This window comes from Poecile atricapillus, chromosome 5, assembly GCF_030490865.1.
Source record: "Poecile atricapillus isolate bPoeAtr1 chromosome 5, bPoeAtr1.hap1, whole genome shotgun sequence".
In the NCBI taxonomy this organism is placed as follows: domain Eukaryota; kingdom Metazoa; phylum Chordata; class Aves; order Passeriformes; family Paridae; genus Poecile; species Poecile atricapillus.
In genome coordinates this window covers 30,579,879-30,607,426 of record NC_081253.1, presented here as the reverse complement: position 1 = coordinate 30,607,426, position 27,548 = coordinate 30,579,879, and the positions used below count along the sequence as shown (strand labels likewise).

General features: G+C 44.0%; 1 protein-coding gene across 7 annotated transcripts; it reads left to right on the top strand.

Moving 5' to 3' along the window:
• The first annotated feature begins 1,630 nt into the window (after positions 1-1,630).
• C5H2orf88 (chromosome 5 C2orf88 homolog) lies at positions 1,631-27,548 on the top strand. 7 transcript variants are annotated; one of them, XM_058839673.1, is made up of 6 exons: positions 1,631-1,711; positions 8,161-8,292; positions 9,336-9,428; positions 10,799-10,915; positions 20,926-20,998; positions 25,064-27,548. In XM_058839673.1, the coding sequence occupies exon 6, from the start codon at positions 25,223-25,225 to the stop codon at positions 25,484-25,486; it is 264 nt and encodes an 87-aa protein (XP_058695656.1). In that variant the 5' UTR covers positions 1,631-1,711; positions 8,161-8,292; positions 9,336-9,428; positions 10,799-10,915; positions 20,926-20,998; positions 25,064-25,222; the 3' UTR covers positions 25,487-27,548. The 7 variants fall into 7 exon arrangements, with proteins under 7 accessions (XP_058695656.1, XP_058695655.1, XP_058695660.1 ...); XM_058839672.1 differs by lacking the exons at positions 1,631-1,711; positions 8,161-8,292; positions 9,336-9,428; positions 10,799-10,915 and adding exons at positions 15,236-15,280; positions 15,660-15,808; XM_058839674.1 differs by lacking the exons at positions 1,631-1,711; positions 8,161-8,292; positions 9,336-9,428; positions 10,799-10,915 and adding an exon at positions 15,516-15,634.

The following is a 27,548-nucleotide window of genomic DNA, read 5'->3' as shown; positions in this document are numbered from 1 at the left end:
TAAACAAATATTTTTCCATCTTCCAGAAGTGAATTGAGCTTGGAGTATATTATTTGGGCTTTAATTTGGGGAGAAGTCAAATTTCCTCTGAGGAAGTACATTTTCCACCTTTGCCTTGAGAGACATTTTCCTCACATTCTTTGTTCCTGAGAAGTGCCAAAAAGGAAACCAAAGGCAAGGAAAAAAATTAGCACCTGGAACCAGTTTGCCCAAATACACTGGCACTGGCTCAACTCAGCTGATGATGAATGTTGGTCTGAGACATGGCTAAAGAAATGAAATAATTTTATTTTATCTTATCTACACAGGTTCATTTGCTCCTCACAGCACAGGGGAAATACCCATCACAGTTTGCATCCAGGTATTCCATTCACATTCCATGGCAGTTGCCATTATAAAATAGAGTGGATTTGGTTTGGGGTTTTCCTGGAAAACTTCTGTTGGCACTCCACAAATGATAGAGTAAGAGCAGGTGTTTAAATAGAGGATCACAATAAAACACAAATCTTCTTAATGAGTTATAATCAACCAAAAAGCTAATGGGATTAGGACAGTTCTTGAGAGTGTCTGAGGAGTTTCGTGCCTCCACAGCAGGCTTTGCATCTGTATGATAAAATCCTTGGGAGCCAGGAACTCAGGTTGCTTTCATTCCCATTCAAACAAGCCTGGTAGGGCTTCTCTGCTTTTGTAACAATGTAATGTAAATATATTTTCAATATCTCATTGCTGACTCTCAGGGTTGTCTTCTTGGCTCTAATTCAGCTATTTAGGGTCCTAAGCATTAACATTCAGTTGATTTGTATTTCTGTGTTTACTAATTGCTAATTCCTCAAAATTTATGGGCTTCTTTTTCATCAGATTCCACGGGCTTTATCCAGAGGTGTGAAGGGAAACGTGGCTACAGGGAATGCAAATTTTGTTACTTGAGCTGCTGTTCCCCCGTTTATCTTTCCATTCTCTCTTCTGGTTCTCACCAGCGTCTTTTGTTTTCCAGGGAAAGTGTCTTTAAGCTTCATGTTCTATGGAATATGGGCTTTTCTGTTTTCTTCTTGTAATTAATTAATTAGTTTTTAATTTTAAGGTGTTTAATTAATACCTCACCAATTTTGGCTGAGGCTGTGAAATCAGAGATGACCTGTGCTTGTTTGAATATAACCAGGTCTTTTTTATTTTACCAAAATCATGGGTGCTAGGAAACTGCATAATCCTCAAGGAATCTCAGCAAGAATGCAAAATAATCTGTCACTTCATGCCTTGAGCTCTGCTAAGGACTGGCTTTAGTGTCAAAGTGTGAGATCAAAAATCCTTTCCAAGCTTTGAGGTGCACACTGCAGTAAATCTGGGTGCTCTAAATCCATTATAATGATGGCATCTCCTGTAAGCTAGTTATGTATTAAGTATTGTCTTTTTAACCCCTATGGAGTGTCCTTTCTTTCCATTCCATTATATGGTCTATTGTATTCTTTTTTTTTTTCTAATTTATTTTTATGAGAAATCAGTGATTTCTTATCTCCCTTCTCTGTTCCATGATTAACTTTAGATAATCTTGTTCTTTTTTTCTATAGTAAATAGCTCTGCTTTTTTGGCATTGGTGCTTCAGCTCTGTATCGTTTTTGTCTCCCTTCTCTAGGGTTATGCTGTAAGGAGTTTCTTTCTCTGAAGATGGAGTAATCAACAATATTCTGCAAATGTCTACTGTACTTCTGGCAAGGTAACATATAGATTATACAGATGTAAATAAACTAGAGTTGTCCTATATTTACTCATTCTACACACCACTCTTTTGGAGTTGCATAAAAAGCCATCTGCATGTAAAAGAGAAGTTTTTAATTAAGCTATCCACAGTGGCATTCACTTTAAATAATAACAGTTTTTAAAAAGAATAATAAACATGAAACCCTGTAAGCTTTGCAGATAGTTGAGGTGTTCCTCTGGCTGACTGAGTAGTCCCAGCTGAACAGTTTGCTCCACAGGTTTGTCTGACTGGAAGGCAGAATAAAAACATTTTTCTCAAAGTGCTTCCTATTTAGCTATGACCAAACCTCATGAGAACTATGGCCCTTAAAAAGCAGCCCAAAATGGTTCCATTTGGGCTACTTCTATAGCATGGAAATGTCTTGAATCTAAAGCCAAATTTGCATAGGTTAGATTAATGCAAACAATGTGTTATTATGTTTTTTTTTTTTAAATCATGTAGTAGTTTTAAATACCGCACTTGAGTTTACTGGGGTGATAATTAGAATACTAAATACTTCTATCAGTGACATCCCTTAAATGTAATTCAACAGTGGATAAGAACCCAAAATTTTTCAAATACAAGATTTTATTTCCTCTAGAAGACCTGAAATGTACTTTTCCTCACAAGGTAAAAGTAAAATGTAACATTATTATTACTAGTACCCAGTGGTGTATCATGCAGCCAGCGTATACCCCACCACCTGTGATTTTGCTTGCTGCATGCTCAGTGTTCAGGAAATAAGCAAGAATAAATTTATTTTCCATCTGCTGTATGCTTGAGTGTAGGAGCAGCAGGACTATATTTACAGAAAATTCATGAGGGAAAAGAAGTGTTTCAGAACTTAAATAAACATACTTTATTCACTTGACTGATGCTCAGTGATGACTTTTGGAATTGGCTGAGAACCTTCCAAAATGGCTTTTCATTTGGGGGGGGGGTTGACTTTGGGGAGGAGGGTGGGGTGGGTATTATTGCAGTGCAATGGTATCATCATCAATGTGCCTATGTAAACATTTCTAACACTATCAAATTCTCTGCAGAGGGGAGCACAAAAACTTGCTTGTAGTTTTCTGCTAGGGAGAACTGAGAAGCTGTATCAGTACCCAAAATGATGCAGACAGCTTTTCACTAAATTCTGTTTTCATGCCTATAAAACAGAGTTCAAAACAGAGATATTATAATGTGAAGTGTCTTTCTTCTTTCTAAAGATGAAATAACAATAAGTTTGAAGCATGGTACAAGAAAGGCACAGTGCTGGTTGAAGAGACCAAATCTTGTGTGCAGTTCTGTTCTTTAAGAAGCACATATGCAAAGCCGTGAGTAAATACTAATAAAACCTGGCAAAATGTCACCGAAGACAAAATATTCCAAAGGCGATGTTTTCACAATCCTTTGACACTGAATTAAAAGATCATATGGACTTGCAAAAGCTGTGTGGATCAGGGCCCAAGAGAAGTCAATTCTTGACTTTAATTTCCAGTATCTTTTGCTCTTTTGCATCAAGTAGGGGCTTCTTCCAAAAATAATTTCCTGAATGCAAATGACCTGTTATAGCACTTATTACTTGGGGTATAATGTTCGAAGCAGGAGTGACCCTTAAATTAGTTGAGGAACACATATGAAACTTGCAACTTCTAATAATAGTGAGGCAAGTCTTCCATATGTTGTTATAAATTTCAGTCCAAGATGATTAACGTGGTTCACAGGCTACTCTTGTAAGATGATAGAAGAGATATTTTTGCTGCCTCTCCTGAGAGGGCTAGTGTTTCAAATTATTTCCAAACAAGCTTCTTCCAAGTGAGAGATGGTTCTCATTTTTTTGTCACCTTAATAAAAAGGTGATGAACGCTCTCTTCTTAACTGTGCCCTTATATGCACATCAAACAAATATTATGACAGTATGATGTGATAACAGCGTGTATGTGCTATCCATGAAATAATGTTATATTCATAAATACAAGTCATTAATTTATTGTGCCTGTCATTATGTTTGGAATAGAAAGCTTATATTGTAAGCCTGCAGGGAATCTCAGAAGTTAATTCAACAGCTACATCTTCATTCAAAGTTATTTTTAGTTATAGCAGGTCTCTATCTAGTAAATTTTACATCAATTCTGTCCAAAGACTTCAGAAGAAAAAAAAAAAAAATCTTATTAACTCCTTTATTAATTAAAATCAAGGCAATAGTAAATTGGGTAGGAAATTGTTTATGGCCATAAACAAGATGGAGTGGCCTAGGATTTTTTTTTTTTTTTTTTAATAGAAAAAGGTGACTGATGAAGCTCAAAGGATCATGTTTGGTTATTTATTTATTTGCGTGTTATTTATTTATTTACTGGTGCTATGTGATGCTGTTCCTAGATGAGATACATAAAAACTCTAAATATTCTTGTTTGGCTGAAACTATTCATCCTGATTCATCCTATCTGATTCAGAAGAACTGAGGCTTGAAATGCCTGTCTGTCTGTGGATGCTGTTGACGCTGGCTGAAAAGAATTTGTCAGACTGGGTGTTTGTGAGCTGTTAGCTGTGCCACTGAACAACTCCTTTAGTTCACTAAATTCTGGCTTGTTTTGAAGCTAAGTGACACAAGTTTTGCTGTGGAAACTGCATCCAATTGTTGGCCTCTCATCACAGAGACTGTATTTGAGTAAAGTTTTCCAGCTAGTAAGAGGTCATGCCACATACAAGCGGGGTCTTGAACTTCGAACTGCGTGAGATGAACAATCTTTAATTCAGCCATCAAAAAGCGGACTTTTGACTTGAAGGAAAGGGGAAGAAGGGGCTGCCAGAAAGAGAGTGAGAAGTTATTCAAGTTGGTATTAGGCTATAGGGTTGTTGGCAGATCACCTGGGATCAAATGGTCTTCTTGGGGTTTTTTTAGTCCATTTGTCTCTCAGATATTATATTGCTTTCCTATATTAATTACTTTATTAAAACATAAGTATATAATCAAACTGAAAATCCCCCCAAGGCATTTTCTAGTTTTATGAGCTACTGGATCAGAGATTATTAGGGTACAAAACTCTGTGTATGTGTGTGTATGTCTGTGCATATCTGTCCTCGTTAAAACTCAGGGCCACATCCCAAACTGATGGGATACAGGATGTCTGCACCCTGAAACAGCCAGAGGCTGATCCAGAGACATTTAATTCTCATATAATACTCATGACATTTTTCTCATGTGCATTTCTGCTTGGATAACAAAACCAGGCATCAGTTCATGCTGCCTGAGGTATGCTTCTCTGTAAGCCAGACCTGGCTGGAGGATGGATGGAGATTTGAGCTTCCACCATTAAATTCCAGCTCCCACCATTAAACTTCCACAGATACATTTTGTAGCCTTGGTGGTTTTTGGCAGGCATCTAAAAACAAGATTTTGCCTTAGATCCAAGTTTTCTTCCAGCCTAAACCCTATTTGTCTTTGCCTAAGCCAATGCTTAGACATCACTTCTCCGGTCATACTGTCAGTGTACTTCTGGATGTTAATTTTTTCTGTAGGTCTGACCTGCCCCTAGCTCCAGCCCTGGCTTAGCTCAGCAGCCTCTGCCAGTCCCAAACCTATAGGTGCACCCCCCAGCTGTCAAAGGTGAACACTATATCTCAATCAACACTAAAACAGAGGTATTAATCCTGCTGTTATTCTGTCCCACAGCTTATTCCACAAGCCCTTTACTATTCAAATCATGCTTTCTCAATTTTTAGATCTTTCTAGCAGTAGATGATCTTAAGCTTCAATGGCTTGTTTAGAATGATGCATATTAACAGATCAAATACTTTGAGTCTTTTTATTCATAAAAACTTTTTTATATGCACTCAAGATTAGCTTTTCTTCAAAGCCCTGCCTTAATGAAGGAAATGTGTAGCAATCTTATGCCATCTAACTCCAAATTCCAACTGAAATATTCTTTCTACTCCTATATTTAAGGTAGGAATGGATATCATAAAATTAACAAGAAATTGGGAAAAACGAGACTTGAAGCAGAACTCTGGTCCAAAAAGGCTCCTGAAATGTTGAATCTCTGAGCATAGAGTAACTGTTACACACACTATCCATAACATTATTTCAGCAGAGTTGTTCTACTTGCTTATGATGTTCTCAAGACAGTTGTGTCCTCCCAAATAAATTATTTTTTCCCTGTTAAAAGTTGGGGTTTTTTTCCTCTTGAAATCAAATTGCAGAGTTATGTGTATAGGCATCTACCTATAGCATGAATGAAATTTGTTATTTTCTTCTTTCCCGTTATGTGGTTATAGGTAATATTTTTAGTTATGACCTCCAAAAACTATTATTACATCTTTCTATTTGATCTATATAATGTCATAAATTTCCCTGTGTACAAGAGTTCTGATTTGAAGACGATGCAGCTGAAAAACCTCGTGGTAGAGTGGAAAGGACATTTAATGGTAACTCAGATAAGATAATTAGGTCATTTGGGTTTTGAATAATGTCTAGAGCTATAAAAATACTTGTTATATGAGGTAATCATGATGACATTGTTGGTAAATGAGACTCTTCTGAAAATTAATTTCAAATTTATCTTCTCATTTCAGTGACAGTTGAAGTAGTTTTGTGACTTTATAAAGGAATTTATTTGCCATTTGTGCTGCAAAAGGTGATGTTGGTGTATGAGAAAAAGTACAGAGGGCTTGATCTCAGCCAGCAAGGCAATTTAGGGAAATGGAAGTTTTCAGCAGCAGCAATAGCTCAGATTCAGTCACCCATAAATCTCCCTGAGGGATGCAATTCCCCAGCATCTGTATCCTTCAGTCCCCTGTCTTTGCTTTAATGTATCCTCCAAGGGAGTCACTACCCCAGCTTCTTTCCAAGGCATCTTCTGGCTCATTTCTTCTGGCTCATTTGAAAATCCATTTGCCCTGTGTTCAAAGGGAGCCAGTTTTATTGCCCATCTCCTTGCACACTGACCAGTTCTGCACAGCAGGGACAGTCCTTGGTGGTCTCTGCATGGGCTGCCTGTGATATCCCTGATAGTCAGGGGGGATGCATGCCTGCCCTCGAGGAACATTGAGAGAGGTGGGCCAGGCTCTTAAAGCAGCAAAAGCCATCACCACTGCTCTCATGACAGCAAGAGTTCACCCTTTCACATGTTTGTACTGCTTAATCTTTCAAGGTGGAGAAACTGATCTGACAGAGAAAGGTGGATTGGAGACTTTCTGTAGGTACCAGGAAAATCTGCATTTCACAGGCATTCATCATCTTTAGCCTTGTCCCTAAGGCACATGAAGAACTAGTTCTTAGGGACAGGATGCCTTATTCTGAACAAAGCTGGGATAAAACAATGTGGTGGGTTAAGCTCGGTTAACAGCCACACACCCACCTGGCTGCTCATGCCCTCCCCTCTCCTCCTGCATCTGAAGAAAGGAGAAGAAAGAAAGGAAAGACTTCTGGGTGGACATAAGATAGGCAGGTGCAGCCAAAGCGAGGTGTGAAAGCAAAGCAGAGGAGGAGGAAAAGGGAGGAGTTGTTTCTCATAACAATGTGGATCTCAATGTGAAAATTTGAAGGTACAGACGTGGGTTCAACATTCCTCTGAAACACATGACTTCCCTACATTAAGTACATTAATATCCACAGATGGCAGAAAATTGAGAGGAGCAGGGTTTTAGTGTGTCACTGTTCTGCTGATCCTCAACCTCGCTGTGATGCAGTGATGCCTGCCTTTATCTCTGCTGGGAGGCAATTTCCTGTTAAATAATTAATTTTAGTATCTTTTTGGAGCGGAAACACCGACTGATTTTTATTTTGGAGAAGGAAATGCTATGGCAAGATTGGGCCTTAAGTTTTTATTTCTCTGTATTGTTTCCTTTTATATGGCAATTTTTGTACAGCTACTGCTTTGCTCCTGCCCTCAGTGCTCTTTGTTTTAGGCATGCCAACAACCATATTTCAGTGTGATTCTTGCTTTTTTTTCCAGCTCATATCTGACTGTCACAAAGCTGTCATTTTCAGTGTAGAAAGAAGATGGCTTTGTTTGCAGTTCCATGTCTCAGGGAAGCCTGATCTGGTGTTGTATTGCAGTGCACATCCCAAAGTTTGAGTTTATTCTAAGAGACATCTAAATGCAAAACATTTACCCGCTTTTTCTCTGTCCGGCTTCTCAGCTGACTGTAATTCTGGTGGGTGGCTTTTCAGTCACAAATCTCTTTTGATCCTCTTTTCAATATTCTAATGCCTCATGTTTGGTTAATCCTCTTGCTGTGCTGCTGCCTGGGTTTTCCAGGGCTGCAGTTTGCATGTCTGCCTAGGCTTCATGCCTTAGTGCTGTTAGGTACTGATAAAAAATTAAGTAAAAGAGGACTTGCATATAAATTAGGAATATTTCTGTGGCTGGTATACTGCCTTATTTGAAAAAAAATGTGAATAAGATTTGGTATTTATTATACCTACTTATGTTTTCCAGCCCTGCACACGGGGTGAGGATGGTCTCTGCTCACCAGGAGGGAAGGCACTGAGTGCACAAACCACACCAGGGCTGCTGCTGGGCCCTGGGAGACAGGAGCCACGTGTGTCCACGCTGCCTTTCATCGCCAGTGTATGCTCAGACTCACTGCTGACCTCCTACCAGACAGTGTCTTCAGTTTCATAAATAGACTGAAAAAAAAGCTATCTCTGCCTCTTCCCCAGACTGAGCTCCTGGGGGAGTTTATTGCTGCTGTTTCTGTTTTCCTCCATGATGAATGTGCATTGCTGCTGTGGTGATTTAGCACCCGGTTTCTGCGGACATCACAGAAGGAGCCATCGTGCAGGAAGGTTTCTTAGGGAAAAACAACCCCAGTTATTGCTAGGCCCTCGAGATCAGCCCCAAACCCGAGGCCAATGTGCACAGGGGAACAGGCTGCACTCTTCTGTCAGGGCAGAGCCCAGGTTGGGGCTCACTGCCAGCGAATATTCCTTAGCTGAAATGGTCAATCTCCCCCTGCTGGAAGATATTACACTGTTCTGGAAAACTCATCTCGAGTGAGAATTAATACTCAATATCTTGTCCGCTTCTGAATTCCCTGGGCCTTTGTTCCGTGGTTACTCAGAGACACTGACCTCACTGCCCTTGGGAAGAGTTTGGAGAGTCCCAGAGTGTCAGCACCACTGTCCATTCCAGGACACAAAACCTGGAAAGCCCCAAGAGCAAAAATTCCATTTTAAAGATTCCTAAAATTGCCCAAATAGATTTCCATTACAAACTTTCTAATAGTTTCTGGATTAATGACACAAATTGAAACAAAAGCATCTAACAACTATTGCATTCATTTGGATAAACATTTGTGCTGTGTAGAAACATGCCATTTAATTTACCCCTCTTCTTGATTATCTTAGAAGTTTCCCAGCTTAAATAATTCTTTTATTCTGGTTTCTGCTTTTTTACTTTAAGTATAGCTTGTTCTGTGGGAGAAAATAATACCCACGTATTCCATCTCTTTTTTTTTTAGCAGAGCGCCTTTATAGTGTAACTTTATCATAATTATCTTCTTAGCCCATTTTTAAGCATCTAGACAAATTCCAAATAGATAGTGTTGGGGTTTTTTCCTAGAAAATTTTGCAAATATGGTGGCTTAAGCAGTTCTAAATATCTTTGCACAGGTGTTGCTGACTGGATGAAATGAATTTCTGCAACTCAGCCCCTATCCAATGAAGAGCTGCAGGACGCACTGAAGTGTAAATACATGAATGAAAGTGAGCATGTTCTTCAAGTTCTGCTGCTAAATGAAATATTTCATCATTTTTAAAAAAAAAAAACAAGTCCTTCCCTAAATGTGCCATTGTGATAATCACAAAGTGCTGGGGTTTCTTTAATGTGTACACAGTTCAGTGCACACACTGATTTTGTGTTTTTCCTTTGAGTTATAGCAGTATATGCACATCCAGCTAACACCAAAAGAAATAAAACTAATAGCAATGGGTTCAACCTATTTTATATATTCAAGGTCTCCTCCTTCAAGAAAGTGGAATTCGACTTTACAGCTATATTCTATTATATTTTAACTTAAATGTAAAAGCTATCAAACCATTTTTTGAGAACAGGAGGATGGGACATTCCAAATATAATCATGATCTAGAAATCAATGTTGTGCCCTGAGGTTTGGAGCAGTCGTGCAATCCCCACTGTCATGTACTTTTGGTGGTAACAGAGTTGAAAACTAGGGCAGCACTGAGGGACTGCTATGGCAGTGCTTGGGCATCCTGCAATCATATTTGTCCTCACTTTAAATCAACCTGGTTGCAAACATCAAGGAAATATTTTAAGAAAAGAAAAGCTCTGAGAAAAGGCTTCAGTAAATCTCGGTTGTGCGTAGATCAGCGAGAGCAGCTGAGACCAGTGTATAATGAAAGAAGAGTTAGGTAAAAAAAAAGAAAAATCCATAGCTGAGGAAAAGAGCACCTTTCCCATGCACAAAGTTTTTGAAAATAGAGCCTTTATTTAGATGGTGGTCCTACTCTAAAAAGCTGTGTTGCAGTGGTCTCCTTTGCATCATGATTTTGATTTTGAAACTCTACCAAAGTACTTATTAGAAGATCTTCACATAATATCAGGTACAACTTCAAGGCTTTTGGATTATTAGGAGGTTTTAGTCAATAGGAAAAATCTTAATGGCTTTCTAGCTCTTTGGATTCCATACTGATTCTTCTCAGACTGCACAATGTTTTCCAACCCATACAGTTAGTGGATTACTGCATGTATAAATAGATTTTGTAAAGTCACCACATGGCTGTGGGCATGCTGGGGGGAGCTCCTGGGGCAGACAGTGCTTTTCATCACTTTCCTTTAACTCTTCAGCTGAATTAGAAATATGTGCCTCAGTGAGGCTCTCCCTAATACCAGTGTCTGTTTGTATAGTTAAAAACATGAATTAAGAAACAGAGCAAGTGTTTCAGCCAATGACCTCTGACTGGGGATTGAATTGGTGGTTGGATTTGGATAAATCCATGGAGTTTTGTAGCCCTTTTTTTGAATGCCACATCATTTGTCAGTGGTTTCTTAAATGAATTTAAGCACTGCTTGGGAAAAATGATTGTGTTTTCTCTGCTTTCTGTTGGAATGGCAGGGAGAATCTGAACCAGCATCTGTGGTGAGCAGCACTGATGGACTGACCATCCAAGCAGCACCTTGGCAAAATCAGAGCATGTGCTACTGCTGCCACCTGGCCAACCACACAGCTCAGGTCAGAAGATGTGGAAGAAAGCTGGGGTTACTGGAAATTGGGCACAACTTACAGGTGAAATGGGAGGGAGCTGAGGCAGAAGAAGATACAAGTCCATAAATTAGAGTGGGGTATTGTGGGCCTGTGGGACAAAGAAGAGGAATTGAAGGCTTGGAGAGGGGTTCACAGATGGGGAGGAACTGTGAAGGGTAGCAAGGGCAGGAACTGTGAAATTGTATCAGAGGGAGGCAGAAAACAGATTTCATTTATTCTGTTACCCTTGGACAAACTCTTTAAAACTTTGCCATCTGGTGCAAAGTGACAAATTTCAACACAAAAGAAGTAGATTAGCAGTTTTTTACCCAAGTTCCTCTGAAGATTCATCAGAGCTGAACTATTCAGTCTAGGTACCGTTCCAGCAGTTCCAATGCTAACACCATTCCCTGTCTTCTGTGGTTCAGTTTGCACCAGTTTCACCCATTGCAGCTGTATTGATGCTGCATCCACATCACTCTGGGGTGAACAGCTACACACAGAGCAGGGCTTGCTCTAAGAATTTAGAGGCTTTGGGCTATATTTAGGAAGAACTAGCAAACTCCAATAAGCAAATAACTAGTAAAAATAGCTAATGAAATAAATGCCAGGTCTTATGACAACAAAAAGTAAAACCTGCTTTAAAACAATTTATTCTGGAGGGAGAGTGCCTTCCTTATCCATGCAGGAAAATGCTTTCAGCCACTGAAATTCAGGAAGGGGTGCAAAAGGCAGCATTATCTGGCAAGTTGAGTTGCAGAAAAGGCTTTGATGCCTGTGCCCTCCCAAACCAGTCTGCTCAACAAGGTTTCCTGCACCCTGGCAGGGCAGGGGACCTTGAAGCCCCACAGCCCCACTCCCTGGGCAACTGCTGCACCTCTGAGGCCTTCATGCTGGGGGCTGGGGCACCTCAGATTTGGGTATTGTAGTTTTCAACATCACAGCACCCATGTCTGGCCCCAACCTTGCACACTGAAATGCTTTACAAGCTAAATATTTCATCAGCTGCCTGGCCTGTGTCTGGCTGTAGTCATTTCAAATGGATGCTCTGCATTTAAAAACACTGCCTGCTTTGCCTCAGCCCAACATAATCAGCTGTCTTGTAAACTCCACAGCTAATCAGATATTAAATCCATTTTAGCACCCAGAAATAAATATGGGCTCGAGGCTCTCATCACATGTATCTCACTCTCCTTAGGTCCCTGTCCCTGCCACATCCCACAGAGGTGCTGCTGCTCAGGACAAGGCTTGTTGTTGGGTGGTGGCACAGGAGAAGAGCAGTGCCCCAGGACCCCAGAGTATTATCTATTGGGATGCAGTGAAGTGATCCAGTCAGGCACCAGCTGTGCTCGCAGCCTGTGGAATGTCTGCCCTGTGGCTCCAAGTTGCTCAATGGGAGCTGCATTCATTTAAAAGCTGAAGATAAAAGTAGAAACTTGCATTAGAAACCAGGCTAGAATAATAAAGAGCACAGTAGCCGTAAGCCTTATACAAGGACATTTAAAATTTAGTTACAAAATCCTTGTTTAAAAACAGGATATGGTTTAAAAATCACTGTTGTAGTAATTCCACTGTGTTAATGCAAGGTGACCTTGCCATTCCGGGACTTCATCTTGTTTTAATTCTCTGGGCTAGGAGTTTATTTGATTTTCTCCTCCAGCCACCTACAGGTGAGTTAAACGGTAATAAAACATCTGCACAAAATCTGTCCAGGTCAGCAGGTCCCAAGTCAAAGCTCCTTGAAATCAGAGGGCACAGTGTCACCAGCCTTAACAGGTTTTGGGTCGAGCTCCTCAGACCTGCCCCTGCAAACACTTGCAGCACATGCTGAGTGCCCAAGGGGCTTAATCCTGGCTGGGGAACTCGTCACTTAAAAATCACACATGTGAGGAGCTGGAACTGCCGAGGACATGAGGTTGTCTGCTCTGGGAACTGCTTGCTAAGGGTCGAGCTTTGGTCTCCTGTTGCACCCCAGCCCCAGAAACTCTGCCTTTGGTCTCTTAGTGAGCATGGTTCCCATTAGAGCTGGGTGAAATGACGCAGCAAACGCAGTGTGTACAAACCCCGTGCACAGCACTTGGCAGCACAATGCTTTCTCTGGGCCCCAGGGGCAGTAATTAGTAAAATAATGTGGGGTTTTTAATTCACAGGTGGACTGTTTGCAAGTAATGAGTGTAATATTGTGTGGTGGTTTTGGGTGGTCACAGCAGCTGTAGCAGCAGTCCTTTCATACAAGGAACTGCTGGATTTTGTTGTTGGATGTGTACAGGGGTGGCTGCCTGCTCCCTGTCTCCCAGCTTTCCAGGCTAGGGAGGGTTTCCCAGCCACTGGAGAGCAGAGGGATGTTATTTTTCTGTACCTGCCCATCCCCTGGCTCTCCCTGACTGCACAGCCCCTCCAGGAGTGCAAGGGATAATCTGTGACCAGCAGCTACAGTTACAGTAGTGTTTCTCCTGACTAAGGTTACCAGTGTAGTATTTTCTTTGGCTTTGAAAACACTGCAAGAAATTCCTTGGCAAGCCAATGACTGACTGGAAATGTGTTAGAAACCTACTTGACAATTGGAGACCTGCTTGGCAGTAATCTCTGAGGTGCTGCAGCATGTCCAGGAACAGGCAACTGAGCTGGGTGAAGGGGCTAGAGAGTCAGTCATGTGAGGAGGGGCTGAGGAAGCTGGGGGTGTTCAGTCTGGAGAAAAGGAGGCTCAGGGGAGACATTGCTCCTTAGAACTACTTGAAAGGAGGGTGCAGTGAGATGGGTTGGTCTCTTCTCCCAAGTAACAGCAATAGATCCAGAGGAAATGGCCTCAGGTTGTGAGGTTTAGGTTGGATATTTGAAAAAATTCCTTCATCAAAGGGGTGGCCAAGCATTGGGCAGTGGCAGTCACCATCCCTGGAGGTATTTAAAAGCTGTGTAGGTGTGCCACTAAGGGACGTGTTTTAGTGGTGGACTTGCCAGTGCCAGGTTACCAATTGGACTTGATGGTCTTGTAGGTCCTTTCCAACCTAAATGATTCTCTGATTCTATAAAACCTGCCTAAATAGATAGGAGATTTAGCCAGAGCTCAGCACAGGCACAGAAAGCAAGTGCTGACTCCAGTGAGGGGCACAAGCACAGTGCCCAGCCCTGCAGCACCCCTGGCTTTCAGCCTGTTGCTGTAGGACAAGCCAGGGCCAGCATGAGCCTTGTATCCCCAAGCCTGTCACCATCAGGGCCAGGAGACTCCTGCATGTCCTGGGGTGCTGTTTGCCAGCCCCAGCCAGGCATGAGCTCTGTGACAGCTTCCCAGAGGTGATGCCCAGGTGTGCTCGTGTGTATTGTACAGTAGTTTGGGTGTCAAGAACTCCCCAAAAGCAGGAATGCTTTACCCAGGGTGTCTGTTTGCAGCCTCTCTTATGAAATAGTTTTCAGTTTTAGCATAGCTTTTATTTTTGAAAAATTGAAAACGTTATTTTAGTTTGCTCAGCTCCTTCATTCTGGAAGCTTTCTTTTGGAATGGGGGTGTTCCCTAAAAAGCTTTGGTATGATTAATACTTCTTCTCTATGGTTGTACATGATTTGATGCTGCCTGACAGGATAAAATCAGAGAAGCATCACCCAGGCCTCTCCCCCAGTCTTTTCCACTGTTCTCTTTGCTTTAACGCTCACCAGTCCTTGTGTGCTCCACATGTTCTGGCACCTCAGTGCTGTCCCAGAGCTGAGTGGAACACGCAGTGGTGATGGTCCAAAGCTTTTATATGGCAACTCCATTCTCTGAACATCCTTTTCCATGTGTCACAAAATCACAGAATTGTTAGGGTTGTTGGAAGAGGACTCTGGAGATCATCCAGCCCCTCCTGCGAAGACAGGGTCACCTGAAGCAGGTGGCACAGGAACATGCCCAGGTTGGTTTGGAATGTCTCTAGAGAGGGAGACTCCACAACCTCACTGGGCACCAACTGTTCCAGTGCTCTGTCACCCTCAGTATAGTTCTTCCTCATGTTGAGGTGGAACTTGCTGTGTTTGTGGCCATCGCTCCTCATCCTGTCACTGGTCACCACTGAAAAGAATCTGGCACCATCCTCTTGGCACCTGCCTTTGAGATATAAAATTTATAACTAATGATGAGATCCCCTCTCAGACTTCTCTACTCCAGACTAAACAGGCCCGGCTCCCGCAGTCTCTCCTTGTCAGAGAGTGCTCCAGATTCCTCAACATCTTTGTGACCTCTGCTGGACCCTCTCCAGGAGCTCCTGGAGTGCCGAGGAGTCCAGACCCGGACGCAGCCCTCCAGATGTGCCTCACTAGGGCCGGGTAGAGGGGGAGGAGGATTTAAAGGACGAGAAGCCAATAAGAGGCGGCTTTCCTGCCGGGGTGATTTTTTCCCCTTTTTCCCTTATTTTAAGCGGCTGGGCCGGTGCTGGCTCGGCGGCCCCGCTGCCCCCGGGCGGGGCAGGAGCGCCGTGGCCGGTGGCGCACGGGGGATGCGGGGCGGGCTCAGGTGCCGCCGGGGGGGGACAGGTCGGGGCCGCGGCGCTGCTCCGGGCTCGGCGGCGCTCCCGCCCCCCGGCCCCGCCCGGCCCCGCCGCCACCGCCCCGGGGAGGGCGGGGAGCGCCCGGCGGAGCGGCGGGAGCGGCGGCGGGCGCGGGGGCCCTCCCGGCGCTACCTGTGCGAGCGCCGCGGGGCCGGGCGGGGGCCGGGAGGCGCTCCCAGCATGGACTTTGACGGTGGGTTTGCGTCTTTGCCGTTCAGGAGCCCGGAGGAGGCGGCGGCGTCGGTGGGACGAGGGCCGGATCCCGCGGGCACCGCCGGAGGAAGGGGCAGCCCGGCGGCCGGGGACCGTGCGCGGCGGGGCCACGCTTCCAGCATGCTGCTCGCACGGACACCGCCCCGCCGCGCCGGTATGTGCCCGGCTCCATCGCCCCGAGCCGCGCCGGGGCCGGGAGGGAGGGCGGATGCGCGGCCGCACCCGCGGGGCGAGCCCGGCCGCGGGCAGCGCTGGCCCTCGGCCGCCTCGGGCTCGCGGCGTGCGGAGAGCGGGGAGAGCCGAGCTTTGAGGTGGGGTTTCTCAGGACAGGCGGCGGTGCTGCTTTACTCCTCCCATCGTCTCGCAGCGAGGTTGCCGGCCACGGACTCCTCCAAACTGAGCGAAGCGGAGGTGCCGCTCCCGCTGGGCACCCTGAGGAAAGGTGGTGCTACGGACGGCAGTGAGAGTGATGCGGAGTGGGAAGGTAAACGGCGTGGCTGGTTCTCTCCAAGCGGTGTTCCTGCTGTGGGGAAGACGTGAGACTACTGTATTTGCCGGCCGAGGTGATGTGAGGGTCTGTCAGTCCCTGCTTTGCCTTGAGTACCTTCCCAGGCTTCCACACTGACCCTTATACGGAGCAGGTTACTTTCGTCTGGCATGTTAGAAAGTACAGATATAATAATGTAATACTCTTCATGGCAAAAATTGTTGAAGATTTAGAAATATTTTATGCTTTCTCATAGTTCAGTAAGTAGCAGTCCAAATTAGGTTTCTAAATATAATAATTTTAAAAAAAGGAAAAATGCAGGGATTTATCCTGTAGCCTTAACAAAGTGGCATTTTTAACCTTCAAATACATACAAATTATTTTTCTTCTGAACATCACGTTCTGCTGAGAACATTCTTGCTTTAAAATCACCTTGGTTTGTACAAGTTGCCCAAGGGGTTGTGCAGAGGCTGGGGACGCTCGTGTCCCTGGGGACAAGGTGTTTCCGTGGGCAGGCTCCTGGGGGACAGAGCTGGCAGCGGTGTCAGGCTGTGCGGGCACGGCTGCCTCGCCTGGCTGCCGGCCTTCCCGCTTCCCAGGCGCGAAGGCGGCAACTGCTGGAAGTAGGAGCTGGCACGTTGGGAGTGATGGAATTCAAGGAAACAAATACCGGGGGAGAGCTGTGAGACAGAGTGATTTTTAAGGCTGACATAGATCTTTGTTGCAATTCGGGGCAGCTTTTGTACAGCTGGAGCATCTGGTTGTTAACTCCTCACTTTGTCCTCTTACTCCTCAGTTTGTGCAAATCAGTAGTAAAATAGTTGTGATTTTAAAATGCGGGGCTGTGTCTTCCTGTGCCTTCCTATGTGAGATGTGGGAAAATGGTTTTTCTGGTGCATTCCTCATTCCCTTTTTATAATTGGCTTCTGGAGATTAAAGAACAGAATGGGGTTGTGTGCTGCTTTTATTGTGCTCCTCTGCAGTCATTCTTGGGCAGATCTTGACCATCTCCTTCCTTCTGACTTTCATTTGTGTTAATCCAGTGGAGCCTTTGGCTTCCTGAGGGCGTCACAAAGCCAGGCAGTGTCCCTCATTCATACCTTATGCTCTGCAGCTCCATATGTTCGTAGTTGAATCTTGTGACAGCCACTACAATAAAACCTGACCCTGTCAGCCTGAGACACCGATCCGCTGTTTTAGCTGCTGCTGTTCCTCAGTTCCTGCTGGCAGGATCCCCAGGCTGGGCAGCAGCCAGCAATAGCTGCAGGAGGGGCTTTTCTTGCTCGTAAAGATTTGTGCATCCCTTTTCATTGTCTGCAGCTCTGTCTCTGCCTGGCACCTGTGGAGGACAGTAATGCACCTTTACAAACCTAGGTCCTGAGCTTTAGTCTGAGAGTAAGTATCTTAATGTTTCAATGTATTCCTGAAGAGGACTGCTAGTAGGAAGGCTGTGACTCCACAATTGAGTTGTTGGGATGGAAGTTTTGTGGTATATGTAGGAAAATTCCTGTTTCCACTTTGGTTTGTTCCAGTGTTAAGAGCATTGTAATAACCAAGAGGCTGCTTTGTCTGGGCACAGTGCTGTGCCTTAGAGCAGTCTAACCTCGGTGTGGGACTTGGCCAGTGTCTCTGACACCTTTGGTGGCGTGCCTTGTGTTTTCCCCTGCCGTGGGCTTGGTCTTCAGCCCGTGGATTTGCAGCTAGTATGGGTGGGAGGGGCTAATGATGACAAGGGCTGTGGGCTTTGCTGAAAGAAGCGTGGAACCTTCATCCTTTGGTGTTATGCAGGCCAAGGAAACAGCTGTACATATATATGTCAAAAACTTTATATCCATTTCTGGTATTTTGTTTCTGTTCATTCACCAGTTTCGAACATTACTTTGTATCTGGGGTCTTGGAGAATATTGGATCTCTTTTATCACTATTACCTTTCCTTTCCAAAGGCATTCCTCCATAGTTTCTGTAGCTGAGTTCCTTAAGTCTTGGCTAAACTTCCTGCAGATGGATTTCTTTAAGTCTTGGCCAGACTTCCTGCTGAGAAGCACTGCATCTTTTTCATGCCCATTCTTCTACAGCCTCACTCCAAGGCCTTAATTGCTAAGGAAGTCCAGTGCTTCATTTTACCCACCTAGAAAACAGGCTTCCATCAATGGTAGGCATCCTTCTCCTGTTCCTGTGCAGGTAGATGGGTTAATGTTCCCTCTTGTCCATGGTCTGGCAGAGTCTGTACTGGTGCATGCTTGTATTCTGAGACATTGGGGGGAAAACCATCAATACATTGTAAGCATTTCTGTCCAAATTTGGACTAACAGCAGTCTATGTGGCTGTTTGGACAAGTAGCTGAGGTAGAATATGAGCAGAACCTGTAAGAAGTTTCTAGCATCCTGTTCTCCAGTGGCCTTCAGGCTTCCCCCTGAGCTGTGTGTGCAGTTCTGGTGAATAAACTGCTGCACAGGAGGGAGGATTTCAGGACAGGCCAACTGGGTACAGTTTTACTTTCATGAAATTAGACAGCTACCAAGCACACAGTGTTCTTTGCTTTTAACAAGACTTCTTTTTCCCGGATGAAGAATAACATTGTGGCTGCTGAGGGCTGTGCCTACTGGCATTGCTGTTCTCTGAACTACTGGTATTTTCACCCAAAGGTTTCTTTTGGTACTTCATCTCTGTTTGCCACTTCCCAAAGCTTGGGTAAGATTGCTAGAACAGTGCAGAAAGCCCTTTTTTTTGTTCCCTGGCTTCTGTGGTCATGTGTCTTGGGGAGGGGGCAGACTGTTCTTGATTTTGTGGGGGTTTTTGCCTTTTTAAAGTCAGTACTGGTTTTAGATTTCCACAGTTTGTCAGCATAAAAACTCACATCAACACAGCTGTACTGTTTAACAGCAAGAACACGCCACTTGCGCTATGCATGTAAATCATAAAGTGAAGTAAGAAGAAACGTTTTCTTCTCTCTTGTTTTCCCTTCTAGTTTGAAGATTTTCATGTTCCTTAACTGCATTGCTAAACTGCTTGAGAGATGAAATTTGACATGGAAATTGCTTCCATTAAGTAACTCAGTTCTGAGAAAGGAGGTTGTAGGCAGGTGGGGCTCAGTCTTCTCTCAGGTAACAAGCAATAGATCCAGAGGAAATGACCTCAGGTTATGCCTGAGGGGGCATAGGATAGGTTGGATAATAGCAAAGATTCTTCACTGAAAGGGTGGTCATGATTGGAACAGGCTGCCCAGGGAAGTGGTGGGGTCACCATCCCTGGAGGTATTTAAAAGAAGTGGAGGTGTGGCTCTTAGGGACAGGTTTTAGTTGTGGATGTGGCAGTGCTGGAATAATGGTAGGATTTGATCTGAAAGGCCTGTTCCAACCAAACCAATTTTATGATTCTGATCAGCTGTGCTCTTATTGAAAAGCCTTTTAAAGTAAACTAGAGGTCTGCCTGATTTGGAAAAGCAAATGTGTCATTTCCCCATTCAGTTAAAAAATGGCTTAAAAGCCTGGAAAAGCTTTATCAATTCTGGCCATGGAGGGGAAAAACCCAAGCCTCTGAAATTCCGGCATGTACCTTGAGACAGATAACCAGGAGACTTTCACTTCCACGCTGATCCTGCACAGCAGTTGTTTGCAGTTGCTGCATCCAGCCTTTTCCAATCTGTAGCTCTTATCTCTTGCTGGCACTAAGCGACAGGGGAGGGAGGGGATGGCTCTGAGAGGAAGAGATCTCCTTCTTTGCTTTTCATGTCCTGAGTTCTTTTGGGATATTTGGGTATCAGTGATTGCCTGAGGCAGCAGAATCTTTGATATTGTGCTTGTCTTTAAGTAACTGTAGCTCTTTAAAACTTCATTTTCCTATGATGAGGACGAGTTGTTATAATAAATGTTACGCAGTGCATCTCCTCTGTAGGATTTGCAGGAAGCTGGATGTTAAGGAGAGGCAGAACTGGTGGGTTGGACTGCTCAGGGAGCCCCTGCCTGGGGCTGCTTTGCATGGGGAGCTCTGAGTCCTGCAGCAGTGGAGGGGATGCTGTGCACTGCGCGAATGATTCATCCCTCTGCCATTTCTGTGCCGCTGCTCTGCTCGGAGCTGCAGAGTATCCAAAGGCCAATGCCACGTGTGCTCCTGAATTACAGCCCACCTTGTTAGGAAGAGGCAGACAGTGGATGTTCCGGGTTTCCTCTCAGTTTTCACATGGAGGGTGTGAATATTTTATGTGATTGGGTGCAGTTCAGAGGTGTGGATGCCTAAGTTTGGTTACCTCTGCTGGTAGGTCACCTGCCCAAACTCCAGCTTTGAATACCTTTGTTCCAGAGTTTGTTTCCATGATAATGGCAGCACTGGGATTGTCTGACTGCTTTCCCTGTGTCCTTGCATGATCGAGGTCCAGGTCTCAGCAGAAGCTTTGAAAGGGAGAAGGGAGAACAGGAGAGAACTTTTGAGGTTAGGCAACAGATGGGGCACATTACCCTTCCCATATCCTTGCTGAAATCCTCCTTACCTGGATTTGCTGTGGGAGGAGGTTGGCATTCTGCACATGGTCAGGAGCCACTTGCCCAAGCAGTGGCCCCACTCTGAGCCTGGCATTAGGTGCTGTGTAAAATTGTTGCAGCCTGTCATTCAATCTAATTTATTAAGTGCTGTATCATCCTTTTACCTTTGTCAAAGTCAAGTTCTGTGGGAGAGAAAAGGCAGCAGGCTTGTGCAAGGCCAGCACTACAGATTGATCACCTTGGTAATAATGTGCACCTCTGACATCCTGGCAAGTGCTAAGCTCTGTTCCTGGGTTCCCTTTGCAGAGCCCCAGACGTGAGACTGTCTCTGCTCTCCTGGGGACGAGGGGATGACCTGTTAGAAGCAGATGTGGTTCTGGTAAGTGGCACTCTGAGCTCCTGCAGATACCCAGGGGAAAACTGAAAGCCTCCCTGCTGGAGGAGGAGTCATATTTGAACCAAAAAGTTTGGCTCTGTCACAGCAGGAATTACTTGCTGCCTTCAGCTGGGCAAAGTTGCACATTCTGAAGCTATTTTGAAAACTGTGACTTATTTTTAATCTAGTGACTGCTGTAACATAAAATGTTGCAGAAAGCAGTTTCTTTTAGTGTAATACTGAACTTCAAGATTTTTTCCCGAGGTTCTCATGGATAGAATACATTTGAATGGTAGCAGGAACTTACCTGCTTATGATGCTACAGATGTTGCATAAGAGCAAAAGGCTTACTCTTCTTCCTGTTTTCATCATATGATGATGTATTGCAGAGGCCAGTGAAACCCTTATTTTTTGATGTCTCATGTTTACCTTTTTGCAATTATTTTTATTGATTATTTTTATCCTTTAAAAATGCTATTTGTTTTTTAAAATGGCAGTTTTGTGATTAATGCTTTTTTCCTCTATTTTATATTGTCTAATAGTGAATTGCAGGCATCCTTTCACCATTGTTTTGTTTCCTTCAGTAGTTAGAAATGAACTTACCTTGGCAGGAAACACTTTGCCAGGCTGGCAAAGAGACTGCTTAGCCCTCGTGTGCCCGGTGAGTTCAGCTACCGCCCCCTCAATATTTTCTCTCTCCTAGTATTACCACAGTAAATAAAGTGACAGGTGAAAAAACACATGAACTTATCCTTGGGAACTTCCAATTCCAATATGAAATTGATTGTTTTCAAGACTTCCATTAAAGTTGTAAACAGTGTTTGTTGTGCTGAATGTTAAATGAATGAAGTTAAATGAAACATTTAAAAACATTTTGACTGTACATCCAGTAAAACTGAGCACAGCTAGGAGCCTACATTTTTCAGATGAATAAATCAGCATTTCACCTACTGTAAAATCTGTCTCTAAAAAGAGGAGTTCTGGTTTGTGATGGTGCTGCTTTAGCTCCTGGTTGAGAGTGAGCAGAGCAGGCAGAGTTCACTGATCTCTGGCTCCAGCTAAGCCCAGCAGCTTTGTCATGTGAGGAACTGTGCTGCAGAGCTCTTGGCCTGAGCCCCAAACCATCTATGCAGTGGTGTCTGAGGCACAGCTGGCCACAGAGCAGAGCTTGGGCACTGACAGAAACAGGCTCCTATTGCACAGGTTTGCTTTGTGCAGTTACAGGATGAAACATTGTGCTGGGAGAAAAACAAGCTGGTTTAATTTGTTGGGTTTTTTCCCTCTCAGGGTTATGAGCGTTGTGAGGAAAGGTAGAGATGTTAAAATCCCTGTCAGAACTTAACACTCTGGAGATGAGTTAGGCAGAGAAGATTTAAACAACACTTCCCCGTGTGTGTGCAGGCAAGAGCTGTCAGGAAAACAGGGAAGCAGCCAGAAGGTTGAGGGCAGCTTCATTTGCAATCATTTCTGTGCCAACAATTATTAACTCCAGTAGACCGGGCAAACCGAAACACTCACTGCAGTGGCTTGGAAAGTACTGAGCTCTGTAAAGAATGAAATGAGCAACAGGCAAGAATTTAAACGAGGGTTGATAACTTTGCTTTGAAGCTCAACTGATTTGGAACAGTTGAGTTGTATTGTGTGCCTTGCTGTCTGCAAGCTCTAGAGCCACCCTGTCCTCTGTGTAGGACAGTCCCTGGAACGTTTGACTTGGCCCAAATGAAGAGGCAGAGGAGGTCAGTTCTGCAGAGGAAGATGCTGACTGTAGGGAATTTCTCCCTGTCTGCTTTAGGAGAGATTTATCCTCCCCCTACTCACTTTTTGTCCTTTCCATTAGGCACTAACTCATGTGCTGATGTCCCCTAACAGAATCTCCAGCTGTGTGAGGGAAACATTAAAGCAATGATAAAATCCTAACTAAAGCTAGATTCTATTTAACAGACCTCAATTAAAAAGCTAAAAAAAAAACCAAGAAAACAAACAAACCAAACAAAAAAAAAAAAACCAGACAAAAAACCCCCCAAAAAAGATTGCTCCAGACTTGGGTAAAAAATTCCAAATCTGAATAGTCTATTTTATGGAAAGTGTCAGGGATAAATTCTCATAAAAATACACTGAAGCTGTCTATTACCTTGGCTGGATCAAGACTGCAGCTTTCAGGTATCAGCAGTTCTGGGTGGTACCTGCTGCTAGTGATTCTTTACATTGTACTTGGATCTACATATTTGTCCAGGAGAGAAAGTGGAAGTGATTAGTATTAATGTTTTATTAATGGTAAATATTGCAATTAGACATGCATAAGACATTGCTATTAAAGCTCTGAACTGTTCAACCATCTGAATTGCTTTCAGGCCTCTCCTTGGCCTCTGGTCTGTAGGCATGGTAAGTTAGATGAGTCTATGTGGTGGATAGACAAAGGTATGAAACTCCACAGGGATAAATGTAGTTTTTTCTGCAGTGAAGGGAATCCTGCTGATTACTCATCTAATGACAAGTTATCCATCCAGTCTTTACTCATTTAATGACAAGTTATTGGAATAAAAATCTGATAGCTTGGCTCTTCCCTGTGTTGGGTAAAAACTGCTAGGGGAGGTCAGCCCTTGGCAGCAGGGTTTGTATTACAGGCCTGTGAACTACCGTGCCTGTCCCAAAGCACTGGCCATGTGCTGCAGCAGGTCAGTGTGCACAGAGGAGACCCACTGAACTTCATTGAGGTGATTTACAAATGTTCCTCTAAATGCTGAAATGTCCTGGTGCAAAGCTAAAAGTGTGAAAATATTTGTATGGACTCGGTGGTTTCTGGAGCCCTTTAGAACCAACTTCCTGCCAGGAGCGGCAGCCACCCCTTCTGTGCTGCACTTCAGCCCTACAAACAGGTAGCAATGGTTTTTATGAAGCAGCAAAGAGAGGAGCTTGTCCCAGGAATCAGGTTCTCCTGAGTCAGCTGCCAGACCGGGGAAGTCCCATCCTACTTGTGAAGCACCATTTGCCTGCAAATGGGATTGATTTCCTCAGCAAATGTTTGCCTGTGATCAGGTTACCTGATTGGAGCCCCTATTTCCTCCAGTGTATAAAGGAAATAAATAAGGCTTAACATCTTTGCCATGATTGTGTTTTCAAAGGCTATTTACAAAAAATCTTTAACTTTGGCTGACCTTAGTACAACGTCATTGGGTGAAGCTGTAGGGAACAGTTGGTTTCTGTGCCGCGCAGTCTTTATTTTGGCTGGCAGTCTGTTAACTCTGATAAGTGGGTAAGCACATGCCAAGCAAAGTCAGGCGTATCGTGAGATTCCGCTTTGCCTGAGAGAAAGTAGCCCCAGAAACGGGCCAGTAAACAAAAACTCATATTCCAGAATTTGGAGTTGACCAGTTCTGGATTTTGAGGACTTGAAAAGGACTCTGCCAGGTGTTTTGTTGGTCACTTCTCTAAATGTAGAGTTGTCCTGCTCTAGTGAGAATGGTGCTCTGGCTCTGTTGGCACTGCCTTGATCACAGCAGGCTGCTGCTGCTTTCCCTACCCTCTCCAGGGAAAAAACAAAACCAGCTCTTGTTCCTTGTGAATACCTTCTGCTGGCTGCCCCGCTCCAGCCTCCTTGAGCAACAGCAGAATGACACTGGGAATTAATGTCATTGTGCCCAGAGGGTGTGTGACAGCCATGACACGGGACTCTGGCTACGGAGGTTGTGTGGTGCTTCTGTGGGGTGGTTTTGGTGTTTATTTCCAGCAGCAGCAGTCTCTGGAGCTAAACATAATATGTTTGCATTTTCAGCGCAAATGTATGGTCAGCTTGGATGAAACACTTTATTTTTTTCCTAAGACTTTTATATTCCTAGATGGCCTACATCCCGTACTGGGAATTGCATTCAAAGGCAGTGTGAATTCAGGTCAAACTTTGCCTACTTGTAGTAGATGGATGTTACCGATAAAAACGTGTGTGCTACGCACACTGGGCAGAGATTTATTTAAGCCGCTTCAACAAGCGCCTGTAGTGAATTTAGGTTTCCTTTGAGCTCACTGAGAATGGTAAACTATTTATTGCCTTTATATGAAACGCTGTTTTGACAGATTTCCTCAGAAGAAGCACAAAAGGAGATGTTCTGTTCTTTGAAAATAACTGAAGCCACTGGCAAGAAGCAGCGACACTGCATCGAACAAGGGAACCGCTTCCAGGTTATCAGAACATGCTGTTGAACTGAATTTTGCAGCTGCGTTTTCCAATGTACCATGGGATGCATCAAATCCAAGGCTGCCTTCCAAGGTTCCAACACTGTCCAGGATGAGAAGATCGGGGGAGGTGGCGAGGGGTGCACTGGGGAGAAGTCGTCACTGCTGGTGGTGAAGGCGGAGGAGAAGGGCCCCTCGAGCACCATCGTGCTGGACTACGCGCACCGGCTGTCGCGCGAGATCCTGGAGCAGGCGGTCAAGCAGTGGGCAGTGACCGAGAGCAAGTACAGCGACATCCCCTTCATCGAGAGCGACGTGCCCTGAGCCCTGCCGGAGCCTGGCCCGTCCGGGAGCGCTCTGTGCGGGCTGCTGGCGCAGATAAAGCACCCCCAGCTGTCCTCGGAGCATCCCTGCGGGGAGGTGTCTGCAGGGAGAGCCTGAGAGAATTTGCCTTTTAACATAGGTTGGTAACAAACTAACTGGATCCCAGTAGAACCCGCTCATCAAGTGTCATTCGTTGTCAGCTGTATGTTGAGTATATTCTGTCTTTGTATCTGTTGGATGTGACCAGAAGTTAGCATTAAAAAGAGGATGAGAAGACTGTGGCTGCCCTGCACCTCTACAAACACTGCCACAGAGGACAAAACATGGATTATTTCCATGTTCTGCATTAAAAATCAGTGGTCTGTAGGTGAGATGAACTCTCCATACTTGGTGAATTTTTCTGCATTTTGCTAAAGTGAAATCAAGGTCTGCATGTAGCAAAGGTTACTGCTATCATGAATTTTACTTTTGATTCTATGACCTGACTAGATCTGTAAAACCACAAGATAATGAAGGTGATGAGAGTGCTATGTAAACCCCAGTAGTATTCAGGGAGCCATTTGGATGATGATGCTATTTACCTTCCATTGAAGTGAACCAGTGAGAAACATGCCCGTGTTGATAAGCAGCGCATTATCATTAACAGATGCTTCTGTAAATGCATGAAAGCTTGTCTCTAAAACCCTGCAGTAAGACAGGTTAATGACATCTGGTTGCTGTGTTCAGACTAAAGCTGTTTGGTTTTTTGATTTTGTTTGGGGTTTTTTTGTGTTAGGGTGCTGGTTTGGGAGGATTTGGTTTTGTTGTTTTACTGTAACCCAGAAAGATGTGCAAAAACTACTGATGGTAACTAGTGAAAGGAACATTTAAAGGCGTGGCAATGCTTTAGGACAATTTGTTTCATGGGAACTGTGGCTGCATTACGCTGAAATTCCTCTCTGAAGTACCACCCTTGGGACAGGATGTCTTCCGCTTCTGCAGGCTGCTGCTTCCCCGTTGGAGAACCTGTTCATGGCAATGCCAGCAGGAGTCACAGGAGCCCCAGCCCTGAGCAGTGCTCTGAATGCAGAGTTAGGGACTAAGCCTTAGGCCAGAGTTCAAAGGCTGCATTTCTTCCCCAGTGCATCCACACGCTGCTCCCTGCTTGCCCAGGATTCGCAGCCTGAGCCACTGCACTCACAGCTGGCATTCCACAGATCAGGACACCCATGGATTGTTCCTATTCATCCCAAAGGTACAATGTTGCTGATGTTTTATACAAAGTGAAGGCCTTCTAACAGCTTGGCTTTTACCACCTGTTTGTTCCTGTTTCTGTGATGCCCAGTTTAAAAGATACAGGTTTTTTCCTAGATCAAAATGCTTTCCATTTTGTTTTCATTTTATAGAGAAATGCTTTCCATACTGGCTAAAGCTGTTACTATTTTTAAAAGGTACACATAGTTCTAGTAAATGATCCAAAGCATGATTTTTCAAGCAATGGGAAGCAAGCAGAAAGAGGACCATGTCAAATGCTGGTTTTAGTTCATTCTCTGATGTGACAGTCTATGAATTGAGCTGTTTTGCAAATGTTGTGACACAAATTTAGGTATTTGAAATTCACCTATACGAGGATGTGGTTTTATCAGGAATAAAGGGTGAAAAATGCTTCTCTGTGACACAGCACAAGGCTGCCATTAAATCCAAGTAATCAGACTGGATTCCCAGTGACCTGCTATTACGGCTGTTCTCAGGCCTTTGCTGGAAAAGGGAACAAAATCAGCTTATGCTGTAATGTCATCGTCTTTGAAGTTACGTAGTCATCTTCAAAGCCCTGTGCAAAGTGGGACTAAGGTTTATGGTTCACTTAAATTCTCCTGCTAACAGTGATGTTCCTTCAAGATCTACAGCATATAAGACATTAGGTCATACTCTGTTTGCTCTAAAATACCTCCATATATTAGTGTGAGTTAGAAAGCAAAGGAAGCCAAAACCCTGATCAAGTCAGTACATATCAATTTGATATTGCTTAACCACAGTATTAAAAAAAAAATCCTGTTCTTACTCTAGATAAAATAAAGCTTTA

Bases quoted from the DNA above. Each gene is read 5' to 3' on its own strand.
- C5H2orf88 (XM_058839670.1), top strand. From the start codon at position 15,622: ATGGACTTTGACGGTGGGTTTGCGTCTTTGCCGTTCAGGAGCCCGGAG. The intron at 15,809-15,979 runs GTATGTGCCCGG...GGGGTTTCTCAG, and splicing joins GACACCGCCCCGCCGCGCCG to GACAGGCGGCGGTGCTGCTT.